At 36.4% G+C, this 13865-nt stretch overlaps 1 protein-coding gene across 4 annotated transcripts in view; it reads right to left on the reverse strand.

Moving 5' to 3' along the window:
* LOC113635696 (rho-associated protein kinase 2-like) overlaps nt 1-13859 on the reverse strand; it is a 39435-nt gene extending 25576 nt beyond the window's left edge. For 2 of the 4 annotated variants that reach the window (XR_007143924.1, XM_047818606.1), the window contains exons 1-8: nt 13426-13859; nt 7979-8060; nt 7365-7465; nt 5611-5748; nt 4131-4391; nt 2825-2969; nt 2228-2366; nt 545-636 (exon numbers count right to left, since the gene is read on the reverse strand). Coding sequence is in view for 3 of the 4 variants with exons in the window: in XM_047818606.1 (XP_047674562.1) it covers nt 545-636; nt 2228-2366; nt 2825-2969; nt 4131-4391; nt 5611-5748; nt 7365-7465; nt 7979-8060; nt 13426-13524 (1057 nt within the window). In the remaining variant the exon portion in view is untranslated. The remainder of the gene's footprint in view (nt 1-544; nt 637-2227; nt 2367-2824; nt 2970-4130; nt 4392-5610; nt 5749-7364; nt 7466-7978; nt 8061-13425) is intronic. The other 2 variants (XM_027135277.2, XM_047818607.1) reach the window with 2 other exon arrangements.
* Between the last annotated feature and the right edge of the window lie 6 nt (nt 13860-13865).

The raw sequence follows: 13865 nt of genomic DNA on the forward strand, positions 1-13865 counted from the left end.
AAGATTTTGGGGAAGGAGGGAGAGTAAAAGTGAAGGAGAGTTGCGGAATTGAGAGAAAGAGAGAAACAGAGAGAGAGAGAGAGCGGCCCCACAGCAGTGGTTTTGCATCACTCCTCTCATTAGAAACTCCACATAGGCCGCAATATCCACCCAGAAAATCCACCCAAAAATGAACACTACACAACAAACACTACACAACACCAACACACTCCACAGCAAAGCTTGTCAACATTCTAACACAAAAAACCCCAGAAATGATTATATTACACAAATGTTAGACATGTAACACATGAATGATATTTAAGAGAAGAATCCTGGCCTCTATTAGCAAACGTTTCACACCAGCGTTCCCTCAACACTCCATTACACCGCTGTTATCATTAGCATCTTATTACAGCAATAAGGTTCTCGCAAACTATCTGATAAACATCGAAGGATCTGATCTCACTCCAGAGACATGAAAACTAATTGTACATATTCATCAAGCTGTATATTGTATCGTTATATATATTATAAATGCTGAGTGGACAAACACAACTCTTACTATCTCGTATGGTGTCGAAGGTCCATTGGTCGTTCTTGAAGAAGGGATGACGTTTGATTTCCTCCACTCCTGTCCGGCCAAGCCTCACCTCCCTGGACATATCAAAGTACAAATCAACACATTACAAATGTACACAGAGCAAAATCAAACCAGATAACCCCCCACTCCCATCACACACACACACACACACACACACACACACACACACACACACACACACACACAGAGTTCCTACATTGACAGGTCTGCAGATCTGTTTGTGTGCTTGTAACTAATATCCAGCTGCTAAAGAAAGTGAACGACAAGCAATGCAGTGAGAGACAAGCCTGCATACAAGCACACACACACACACACACACACACACACACACACACACACACACAGCTCCCCTCCCTGGGGTACTAAGAACCAAGCTGCCACGTGTGGTTCATTCCAGCTGAAGCCAGAAACCAAAGGGAGGGCAATGGCACTGGTGTGTGTGTGTGTGTGTATATATATATATATATATATATATATATATATATATATATATATATATATATATATATATATATATATATATATATATATATATATATATATATATGTGTGTGTGTGTGTGTGTGTGTGTTTATATGTGTGTGTACAGACCCAAAACAGCTTTTCATAGTAACTTAGTAACAGCTTTAAATACTAACAAATATGAATATAAGAAAGAAAACAGAAGCTGAAACACGAAGGGGCTCGAGAGTGAACGATCGAAGTACAAGAAAAGGCCCGCTGATGTCACACCTGACTTCATGTGGATCATGACAGCATCAGATCAGTTTCCGAAGCTTCAAGCGTCATTATAATACCACAATCAACACCGTCATGATATTCAATTTGCACATCACTAACTATATAATGATGTCAGTTCTTTAATTTAATGATGTCAGTTCAGACAACAACTAACATCACCAACATAGAAATGTTCTATAAACTTACAGGAACAAAGCAGGAACTATTGAGTAGTTATGTGGGTTAATTACTACAAAAATACTAATCAGTAGATATATTTCATGCTTGCTGACTGATTAATTACTGATCACATTGACAACAATTCCCAATAACTGAAAAATAAGGTACTAAACTCTACCCTTCCTTCTAGCTGGGGTCATACCTCATCTTTTATTCCTTAAAAACACAAATATAGTGCACACATTGACGCAAAAATTGTAAATAATTAGACTATAATTGACTTATTTTAATTGACTTATTTTTATTATTCTTATTATTTATTATAAGATCATATTTATTATTCTTATATATATATATATATATATATATATATATATATTACATTTCTTTTATATTAACTAAAATTTAAATGAAAATTATTTACAACACATTTGAAAAGTATGATAATAAAGAAGATTTGTCTCTTTTTGAACCTAGGATTACTTTATTTATGTAATAATGTACTTAAAGTACTTAATTAATTATCTTCATAATTGTTAATAATAGTAACCTAAGTGATGGAAAGACTATTCATTTGTTTCTACACAGTTACCTATGAGTCATGTTACTGTATTATAAAGCATCACTCTGTTTTGTATGAATTTGTAAATAAAAAATAAATTCCCTGTCAGTGGATTCCTTTACTCTTTGTCTTTTACATGGTATAAGTGAAGAATGAGATGTCAAATTATCACTCTTTCTTACCTGTCAGTCAAAAAGGCACATATAAGGTCTTTGGCCTCTTTAGACATTTCCATATCATCTGGAAAGTTCAGACTGTTTTTGTGATCCATGATCTTGCCATAAGTTCCCACTAGTGACTCAGTATAAAATGGTGTTTCACCTGCAGCAAAACAAAACATTTGTGAAGAGAAGAGAAGAGAAGAGAAGAGAAGAGAAGAGAAGAGAAGAGAAGAGAAGAGACGAGGCGAGACAAGAAGAGAAGAGACAAGAAGAGAAGAGACGTAAAGAGGTGAAAAGTGAGGAGACGAGAGGAGAAGAGACTAGAGAAGAGAAGAGAAGAGAAGAGAAGAGAAGAGAAGAGAAGAGCCGAGAAGAGATGAGAAGAGAAGAGATGAGACAAGAAGAAACAAAAAGAGAAGAGATGAGATGTGAAAAGACAAGAAGAGACGAGAGGAGACGAGAGGAGATGAGAGGAGACAAAACAAAAAGAGAAGAGAAGAGATGAGAGGAGAAGAGACAAGGAGAGAAGAGACAATGAGGGATAAGACCAGAATAGATAGAAGAGAAGAGAAAAGAAAAAAGGAGAAGATATAAGAGAAGAGATAAGGGGCTACTTACCTATCATCAGCTCATAAAGAAACACCCCCACAGACCACCAATCACACTCTCGTCCGTAATGACCAGTTCCACCTTGTGACATCAGAACCTCTGGAGAAATATAATCTGGGGTTCCAACAGCTGTGTCGCATCGAACCATCCCAGACTGTGCACGCATACACATACACACACACACACACACACACACACACACACACACACACACACACACATATATTATTCAATTTATTGTAACTGTTTTTAACAAGTTGTACTATGTATGGTTGTGTATGTGGCCAATTTAATCATAATATAAATTTTATATTAATTAACTATATTGTTCTGCACAGAAAAGCATCTCAAAAAAGCAGAAAAGCATCTCAGCACACACGAAACATCAAGCCATGCACTGGAGGAGCTACAACAGCAGAAGACGAGGCCGTCATGGGCACCAGACTCAAACTGACACAATATAGAATTAGTCATGGATTGTCTTAGTTCTGTTGAACACCATTGTCTCACACATCTGTAATTACACTGGATTATTACAAATGGTTCCTTTTTTTTATTATTTCCTTAAACACCATGAAATTATTATTTTTTTCCATCCTTGTGCCCAGTGTTTATATAAAAGCCATCCATTTATAATGCATTTAATCTGCTTTCCACAAGATGGCAGAAAGGGAAAGCCAAACAATTTGAGTTTTATTTTATTCAAGCTTTTAATTTATCAAATTTGACTTTCATTCCTCTTCTTTCCAAAACAAGCCTATATGTATATTATTTATTTATTTATTTATTTATTTATTTATTTATTTATTTATAATTCAATATAATACGAAATTCAGTATAAAAAAACTAAATATCCGATATATGCATCTAATGACATCAAAAATCTAACTACACAACTATTACAATTGTAAGTATAAAAGTGAATGTACTTTCTTTTAACTTTATATATGTTTGGAAGACATTGAAGCAGCTAGTTATTAGATATAACTGAAGGAATGAATGAATGAATGAATGAATGAATGAATGCTGTCAACATGTCGTGCATCCCCAACAAATGCAGCTGTTCTTGTGTCTTTTTTGCTCACAAGATCTGCATTTACATTTATGGAATTTGGCAGACGTCCTTATCCAGAGCAACTTACATGTTATCTCATATAACTGATTAATTGAGGGTTAAGGGCCTTACTCAGGGGCCAGCGGTGGCAGCTTGGTGCACCTGGTATTATAGTAGTCCAACACCTTAGCCACCTTTTTTAAAAAACTCCTAGATATCTGTTTTATTCTCAGGCATGACGCTCTACACAATCACGCTCACCTTGTCCATCTTCATGCATGTACCGAAATCGGCAAGTTTGAGATGGCCGCTGTGGTCCAGTAGCATGTTTTCAGGTTTGATGTCTCTGTGGATGAAGCCCATAGAGTGGATGGCATCCAGTGCCAGCACCACCTCAGCCGTGTAGAAGCGTGTCCATTCCTCAGGCATGTCGTAATTCATGGTAAGAGTTACTAAATCTCCACCTGCCATGAACTCCATCACCAAGTAGAGGTGGCGCTCGTCTTGAAAGGCACAGCACAGCTATACACAAAGAAACCAAAGCTTATTATAAATCACCCTCCTTTATATCTCACCTTCATTTCCATTCTCCTTAGTATGATAATAATCACACAGAACGACACGTTCACAGATTCGGCGATTCTTTCAAATACTTAGTACTTAAAAGCAGTTTAATCATGTATTATAAAAATATGTAGTCATTGTTACTGATATAATTACTCCAATGTAACCAAAATATCAAACCATCAACTCACTTTGGGGAAAAAAATAATAAAAACAGGAATTATTTGTCAAAAAGTCCAAAAAGTACTGTGCAGTATATGTATAACTGAACATCACACCTATATGTGGCTCATCCTCAGACAGTGTTTCCCAAACCCTGTTCCAACATGACAATGCCCCTGTGCACAAATCTAAAGGTTATAGGGTTGGAGTGAAGAACGTGAGTGTCCTCCACTAAAAACCTTTGGGATGAACAGGAACTGGAGTCACATCAACATCCTAACATCAATGTCTGATCTCAGTAATGCTCGTATGGTTAAATGAACAAAGCATGTCTCAGCCACACTCCAATATCTAGTGGAAAATCTTCCCAGAAGAGTGCAGTGTCATAAACAACAGTAAAGTGGGAATACAACTGGATTGGAATGTTATGATATGATGCTCTCAGATGTCTACATATCCTTGTGCATATTCAACACGAATATTTCATTTCCAAATGAAGGATGTGTTGGACTAAAGCAGGCATTATTTAAATCTTGTGGTCCAATCAGTTTCTGAAAAATAAAAACATGTGAACAATGAAGAAATGCAGCTAACTACTCTACAAATTCAGAAGCCAGTCAGCATTTTAAATAGAAACCAGTCATGTAATTAATCCATTATTTATTTATTCTGTTGGGTTAAAACAATTAATTACAAGGACTTTTATTTCTATTATTTATTCATATAGCTAACAATCAAGAAATTGTTCTCCTTTATAAAGTCTTGGGTGATTCCCACCCACTGCAACTAGTTCAGGAAGGTAAATGCTAATGCGTGCTTCCACCGAGACGTGAAGCAAACGCTGCTGTTCAGACTGCATCACAATGCAATGTTCACCCCTTCCCGATGTATTTGATTGATAGGGAGAGACAGAATTCCATCCCTCCTACTCTGAGACCATAACATGTGTGAATGTATTTCTGTATGTATGTGTGTGTAAAACATAGTGTGCAGATGTTGTATACTTTCACTCTACCTGCACTATCCAGGGGCTGTTTGAGAAGGCCATGATGTCCCGCTCCTCCCAGAAGAAGGCAGAGTCTGAGCGCTTGATCATCTCAAACTTGCTGAGCTTCTTCATAGCATACACTTTCTTAGAGACCTTGTGCCGCACCTAATCGTAGAAGATGCACAGTTAGTTCAATCTGGTCCATATGCCATAGTTAGGCCAAATTATCACCAGAATGTCGTATTTCATGTTTTTTATTTAAAGGGAATCAATGACAGGACAACGTTCAAAGACCAATGGGACAGGGTTACACCAAATCTTTGTCTTTATAGACATTATAAACTCTGAGTATAATCATGAATCTACTGCACGATAATCAGGCCACTACACTATGGTTCTCTGATTATCAGCTAATTCTGAGATTGTGAATGCTTTGATTGATTAATGGTAACCAATGGCAACAACAATGAGTTTAAATATTTAAATATAGCATTAATAACAATAAATAAATAAATAAATAAACAAACAAATAAACAAACTCAATTCCATTAATTACCATGGATTGATTTTATTACACAGTTTTATTACACACTCGAGCACTGTAAATTATATTATTGTTGTTGAATCTGATGGTTAATATTAATAAATGTAATACACCAAGTGTAAGAATATCAAGTGTAAGACCAATACACCATATGCTGTGAATGAACCAGAACAGCCTTTTCCACTAATATCTAGATGACAATTTTTTTTGCCAATAAAATAAAAATAAAATCAAAAATACTTTTCAATTCTCCTACACCTACGCTACAGAACTATGTTTATATTAATTATCATATTATAATGCCCTGTAGGTGTGATAGAGATATGAGGGTTAAATGCCAATGGAATCCTTTGAGTACGATTATCATAAATATCCTTGAGGCTTCAGTGCATCATGTTCTTCGTGGGATTTCTAGAAGTGCTTGAAGACTATTGTTCATTATATTAATATAATATGACTGGATTCTGGATAGATAAATGTGATCTGTTAATGGGAGAACTGTGTTAATGAGAATCCTAAATCTTACCCATGAGAAATATTTTAAAATAAATATCAGTATATCATAATGGTACCTTATTTTCTACATATTCATTCGTTTAAAATCTTTTGGCCAATTTTTTTGTAAGAATGATGTGTATACAACCTTCCAAATCTTTCAACAGTTGCCAAAGATATGCTTGATGTTTATAATCTGATGCATGTGTTCTATAGTGTCACCTTATAATATGATGCTTTTGGTGTTAATTCCATGTTATGAGATAAAACTAAAGAAGAGCATATAAATATATTTTGATATGTATTATTTATCTAAATATAGATTTTTAAACTGTTCGACTTTCTTTCTTAAACTATTGAGTTTTATTTCAAAAGCAGTCAAGAAAGTATAATCTAATATATTTCTACATATATTCTAACATAACTGTGTCAGTTATAACTGTGTCAGTTAAGCATACATATATATCCATCCCACACGCTCCTGCAATCTCTGGACATGTACAAACTCGTGCAGGCTAAGAAGAATTACCACAACCAAACAAAAAAATACATTACCACAACCACTGCTTCAAGGCAAAAAGCACATAGTTAAAAAAAAAAGAAAGAAAAAAGAAAAAAAAACACCTTCACCTTTCCCATATTTATCTTTTCTTCTCTCTCTCTCTCTCTCTCTCTCTAACACACACACACACACACACACACACACACACACGCGCGCATACGGAGTTCAGCACATACTCACCAATTGCACCGCACCATAGGCTCCTTTGCCTATTAATTTGATGCGGTCGAAATCATCCGGCCGTACCTGCAGTTCCCTCAGACTGTTTACAGCCTTTTCATCTACACAACAGTCAACAAAAACTTAAAGCTTTCTTAATGACACAACTATGTGTTCAGAAATGTCTAAAAGATATTAAATGACATGTCAAGAATTCTTTAATATTTATTACAAATCTGCACGTGACAGCACAAACACTTCGTCTTGAAGATTATTTATTTTAAAAATAATAAAAATGATCTCAGAGAACAGGATTGAGTTTTAATATATTGTTTAGGGGATTATTCATCTTGAAAAGTCTAGACTGGGCAACATTCCATGCTTTTCCAACATTCACATTAAATCAAATGTTTTCACTCAGAATTACAACTTGTACATTAACAGTCTCATAAAGATTACACTTGTTTACATTGGAACTATATTTTTTATCCAAATCACTAATTTTCTAGCAGACAACTTGTCTTGGCTGATCAACTTTGGGGGTGAGTGGAAACTGTGTCACTTTAATGTGTAAATATTCCTTTAACCACAGTGCTCTTAGATAATAGTTGTACTGTTTGTTTAAATGCGCTTACATCTGTTTAGGAAGGCATCGATGTTTTTGTTCTTCCTCAGCGCAGAGTGATTCAGGTCAAGGGCCAATGCATTTATAGAATCCTGCACAAATTGAGAAGAAAAATCATTAGAAACCATTAGAAATGCATCTGTGCAAGCTTTAAGACAACATGCAACATTTAGCTTCAGTTTAGACATGTAGGAAGTAAAGCTGGGGATTTTGTTTTGCAAACTATTTGTGGTTAAATATGAATATACATCTAATACAAAGCTAATAATGGAAGTTCTAAATTCTAAGAGGCGTACTGTTTACGAGTGTGACATTCGACCACCTACGATATGGAAACTAGAGATATAGATATGCTAATAAAGATAGATAGATTATGTTGTTACACATGATTTCCATATCGTGCTGGTTGGGCATTTCTTGATATCTGCTGCAGTTTTTTGCTATGCTAACACAAATATTCACATGAAGAGTCCCGTCATTTTACCAAAATGTTAGGTTAAAGGATTAGATTGTGCATTCTGCATGCTACAGAGTTGCCACTAAAGGTATGCACAGAGAAATAAGCAGAAACCAAAAGTGCTATGAGGTGAACAAAGTTTTTCTGGTACGGATATGTGACATGAAATCCATGTGTTTGTTGAACATCCGAATCCAGATTTGTTTGTTTTAATAATCTGCATTCTTCTCTGAAGACTATCTTTCTTTTTAGGTATTTGTGTTCATTTAGCCACAAGAACATTAGTGAGCTCGGCTGCTGTTGATTGAGGATGCCTGTGGTGCAGTCAGTGCTCCAGTTCCTCCCAATGATGTTCAGTGGGGTTGAGGTCAGTGCTTTGAGTGGGACTGAGTTCTTCCATGGATAACCTTGCAGACCATCTCTTCATGGACCTCACAGGGTCCTTTGTGCAAAGGCGCATTGTCCTACTTGAGCAGGTTTAGTTCCAGTGAAGGGAAATTTTAATGATACAGCATGCTGTGGATAATTGCATGCTTCCAGATTTGGTGTCCACATACATCTGGCAGATGGTAGGAGTGTAGCAGGTCAAGTTTGGTGAAGTAGGTCAAGTTTGGTAAAGATGGACGCTCTTTGTAACAACTCAAAAGTGGTAGCATTAAGTAGCATTGACTAGTGGTTCCAGACCATGAATTTTATAAAGTATTTCATTCCTAATGGCCTGTGGATTTTTTTAATGTTTTCCGCTTATCCCCTTGCCTTATATGCACCCGATGGTAGGCGTTGTCCATTTCAGGTCTGGAGAAGATGGAGTCTCCCTGTACAGCCCAAAATTGGTGGACATAAGTGGCAATGGATAGTGGTTTCGGACCATGATTTTATTAAGACCTCGATAATCTTTGCATGGGCAAAGTCCTGCATCGTTCTTGCCCAAAAAAAACCCTGTGCCAGTGGGGCAAGTGGAAGGAAAGTCAAAGCGAGGGCTTTGTTGATGTTTTTGCTGATAGCTGCCTGCTCAGTGTCACAGAGTAAAAAGGTTTGACCTCTGGGAAGACAAGTGCCTGGAAGCAGGTCAATGGTACAGTCATGTGGATAGGGTAAAGGTCACGTTGTGACCCCTTGCTTGCTGAATCTGGCATTGAGATGGTACAGGAAGTCTGCATAGTGATTATACTCCGGATGAAACTAAAGACACTCCACTTCCACTTCTAGGATAGTGCCAGTGGACCAGTCAGTATATGGGTTTTGAGAAGTTGTGCAAGGAGAGACCAAGAATAATGAGGAACTCAGGATACTGTATTAGAACGAACTTTAAAACTCCTGTAGGTTAGCGTTCTGCCATCCTGACGGTGGCAAGATGTAGGAATGAGGTTAGGTGTCTTAGCTTTCCCTTGGCCAGGGGTGTTCCATCCAGGGCTGTTATCACCAGAGAGAAGAGGGTGTCAGATGGAATCTAAAGGTTCTTCATTAGTTTAAAGTCCTTGAAGTTAACCTACCACAGAAGAGTCCACCAAGGCCTGGAGATAGACTTTTCTGTAAGAACAGTCAGGTCAGAGAGGTCCAAGTATTACCAAACTGCATTCGTTTCGAGGGTTGTAATCTCAAAGATCTCTCACCAGGAGCTGGGCAAACTCATGACTTGGTGGTTGATGCTTGATGAGATGAGAATGAAGACTTGCAGTTCTGAGAGCTAAAAAAAACTGAGCTAAATATATGTCCAAATGAGTCAATAAACTCACCTTAAAGCACCCCAACAACCCACATGTTCACTGCTTGTTACTTTCTCAAACAACCGATCATCACTCATCATACAAACAGGAGACAATAAAACTAATTTATTCAGCTCTGCCTTTTAGCTTCATGTGATGCTTTTTTTGTCCGAGTTTACCTCTAAGTTTTTCAAAACCACACACCTACACACATTAAGCCTACAAACGTGTTGTAGTGTGATGACCATGTGCACACACACACACACACACACACAAGCAGGAAGTGGTATATGATTCAGCACGCTGGTGGTTATCTCTCTTCTGAATTTGAGGATATAACCTCAACTTCCTGAATGTTATTTTCCGCCTTTAACAACAGGAGGCATGAAGAAGGGGCTTGGAGGATTTCTGGAGTAAGTATGATCAAGTCTGATCCTGGCTTTAAATATCAGAATTATTAAAGATTATCTGTTTGGAATTTGTTTCACTGGCCTGGTGATATAATCATTAAAGTGGAATACTTATACAAATACTTATACACTTGAGCTTGATATGATCCAGCTGTTTTGGGGGGAACCCCACTCAATTCCAAACTAGCTGTGTTATATAAACAACTGGCTCTTTTCAATCCCATGGCACAGAGGCACCACTTCAAGGCTTTCCTTGATTTTGGGGTATAACTGTATTAAACGAGCAAAACAACTAACAGTAGCTGTAGAAAATGGTCAAACACGAGTATCACAAATTTTTATGTCAGAACTAAAAATGCTTCAGGATTTAGGAAACTCTTTTTGTGGATTTTTTTTCTCTCCCACAAACACAAGCGTTAAACCTTCTGAAATTCTTCAGCAGAAAATACATAACTTAAACATAAGGTGCTGAGCAAAAAAAAAAAAGCATTTGAGACTCATAGTGAAAGATTCAAGCAGTTATAGTTATTGACATATCCAATAAAAAAATAACAAACTATATATATATATATATATATATATATATATATATATATATATATATATATATATATATTATTTATTTATTTATTTATTTATTTTTAAAGATTTACATTTTGATAAATTTTTCATGCAAAATTGATATTTTTAATAAAGGTGTGCGAATGTGTTTTTGCTCCATATATTTTTAAAATTGTGTTTTTGTAGAATAGGATTTGTTCACCTGCAATAAATTTGAGAAGGCGAATCTATTGTTTTATGTTTGTAGGTAAAAAAGTATTTTTCCATGTGACGTATTTGACCTATTATTTTCTATAATGTCCACTATCGCAGTTGCTCAATGGTGTTGCTTTAATGACTATAAGTCAGGATTTGAATATAGACAAATATCTTTATACTAAAGAGACGCTCCTGTTTCACCAGCACAGTCTGGCACTGACACTGTAACACTATCACCTTTTTAACAGCGAGGATGAGGTAGTTACTTAAGAGTGCACCAGTAACAAAAGGAACTACGGAAAACATTTAGATGACACGATTGAGATCGGTATTTGCTTTAAGGTATGTTCAGGTTGAATATAAATTCCTATCCTATTATTTAAACATACTTCATTCACATGGAGTGTTTTCATATGCCACAATATTTCAAAATAAACCAAATGTATTGATCAGAAAGTCAGAAAAAAATATCTTTACTGATTTTGCCACACGATTCAAGCTAGGTGATTGTCACGTGACCTGATACTTATTTTCATTTCTTTTTTCATATAACCAAAACGTTGGTCAACATGTGTTGCAAAGCAAATGAACCTGCACAGAACATTTGTCAGATATTTTAATGACAAACCTTCTTATCAGATTGTAAATATTTTTCCTAATACGGTTCCACAGAAAGGCCATTATTAGAGAGAAAACATACTAAATATTAATGAAGTGTTTTAGAAAACATGACATTTACTGTATATAAACCTGAGATGGGATAGGATCAGGAAGTGAGGTAAATATGTTTGGGGTTGGAGTATCTGTTTTCCTGGTGCATTTGATATCAAAACCTTTTTCCCCCGATTTAAGACAAATATGAGTCACATACACACCTACTGGCATACAGTATGTCTTTAGAAATTCTGGCTAATTTGAATGATTAACTGGAACTTGAATGCAAACTAAAAACAATTTAGTTGGCTCCAACACAGGCTTGTTCTACAACTTCCCTTCTTTCTACATCACATCAAAGGCACTGACATAAATACCTAGAGGGATAATTATGATGAAACAAAGCTATTTGATCATCAAATAAAGTATTAAGGAGTATTCCTGACCTCCAAGTGTTTTTCCTTCCTTAACTTACCCACATCAGGGCTTGTCTATCGGCTAATTGTGTCTGAGCAAGATAAACAAAGAAATGTGTAGGACAGGGCTAACCAGGGCCTCAGTGCAGGCTTTGTTTTAAAACACACAGACACTGATTGGAAATAGAGCACTTCAAGACAGGCACATTCTTGAGGAGAAGGGTGTGTTCCTTAACACACAGAGATTATATCACACAAAAGCAGATAAGATCCAAAACCACCAGCTTGGCCATTTAACTTGGTATTTCTGCTTGTTTACAGTACTAATATGTTATTTACAACTGTTTGTTTGTTTGTTTGTTTGTTTTTGGCTTCTGCTTTTTTGCAAATGAAACAGATATTCAGTTTCGTGTCTTTAAAGATGGTGTAATGTAAGATGAAGACTGTAGCTCGGATAATTCACAGAAATGCTGGTATGGGCAGCCCTGTTAAACTGGTTTAAGGATTTTGCTTTCTCTAGCTGCCCTTTCTTTTTTTTTTTTTTAAACTAGCTCAAGGCTCCAGAAACTACAAAGCAACACATTAATAACATTCGACAATACACCCCTTTACTTAAGCTAGTCTTAGCTTAAGAGTTATTCCATTCTGAATCATAACTCATGTTCAGGGAAGAAGAAGAAACAATTAAAAAATAAATAAATTAATTAACAAATTCATATATATATATATATATATATATATATATATATATATATATATATATATATATATATATATATATATATAATGAATAATTAAATTTAGGGGATTAGGAGCACAATTCTCTGAATGAGAATCATTATTTCACAATTAAAAAATGTCCAGCTGTCTTGACTTCAGTGTCCCGGATGAATGAGAACCTTCTGATACTCCATGTACCTTTAAAGCATGGACAGATAGTAGACATGTGGTGCCATACCATAAGTCTTCAAATAGTTAATCACAGCAGACAGCACGTATGAGAAAGTGTTAAAGAAGCAGCACACTAATATCTCAAAGCCGCACGTTCTTCTTACCAACAAACTCGCCAAATTGAGGGCTGATCGATGGTCTCTGATCATGGACTCCAACATTTTCAGCTGAGACTCGAGTCTTTTCTCCGCTCCGGGCGTCATAGTGCACGTTAAAAGAGGACAAAATCAGCACAGACATGAGACAGAGAGGGAAAGAGCAATCCGTGATGATCTCGGGGCTTAAAACTTTCCAAAGGAAGTCGAAATCCAAAGATCCAAATACATGTCACCTGAAACAGTCAAGCAAAACTGTTCTGCTGGTGTAGTTCTGAGAAAAACACACGATCTGTATAGCAAAGTCACGTCCCCCCCCCCCCAGTCCCGGTCTGGGACGGAAACAACAGCGCTGTGCGCGCGAGTTCACCTTTTTTTTTGGATACTGACGCGTAAAATGTGCTCAGGTCGCCTCTGTGTGTGTGCGTGTGTGTGTATGTGTATGTGTG

Source organism: Tachysurus fulvidraco, chromosome 9, assembly GCF_022655615.1.
Source record: "Tachysurus fulvidraco isolate hzauxx_2018 chromosome 9, HZAU_PFXX_2.0, whole genome shotgun sequence".
Classification (NCBI taxonomy): Eukaryota; Metazoa; Chordata; class Actinopteri; order Siluriformes; family Bagridae; genus Tachysurus; species Tachysurus fulvidraco.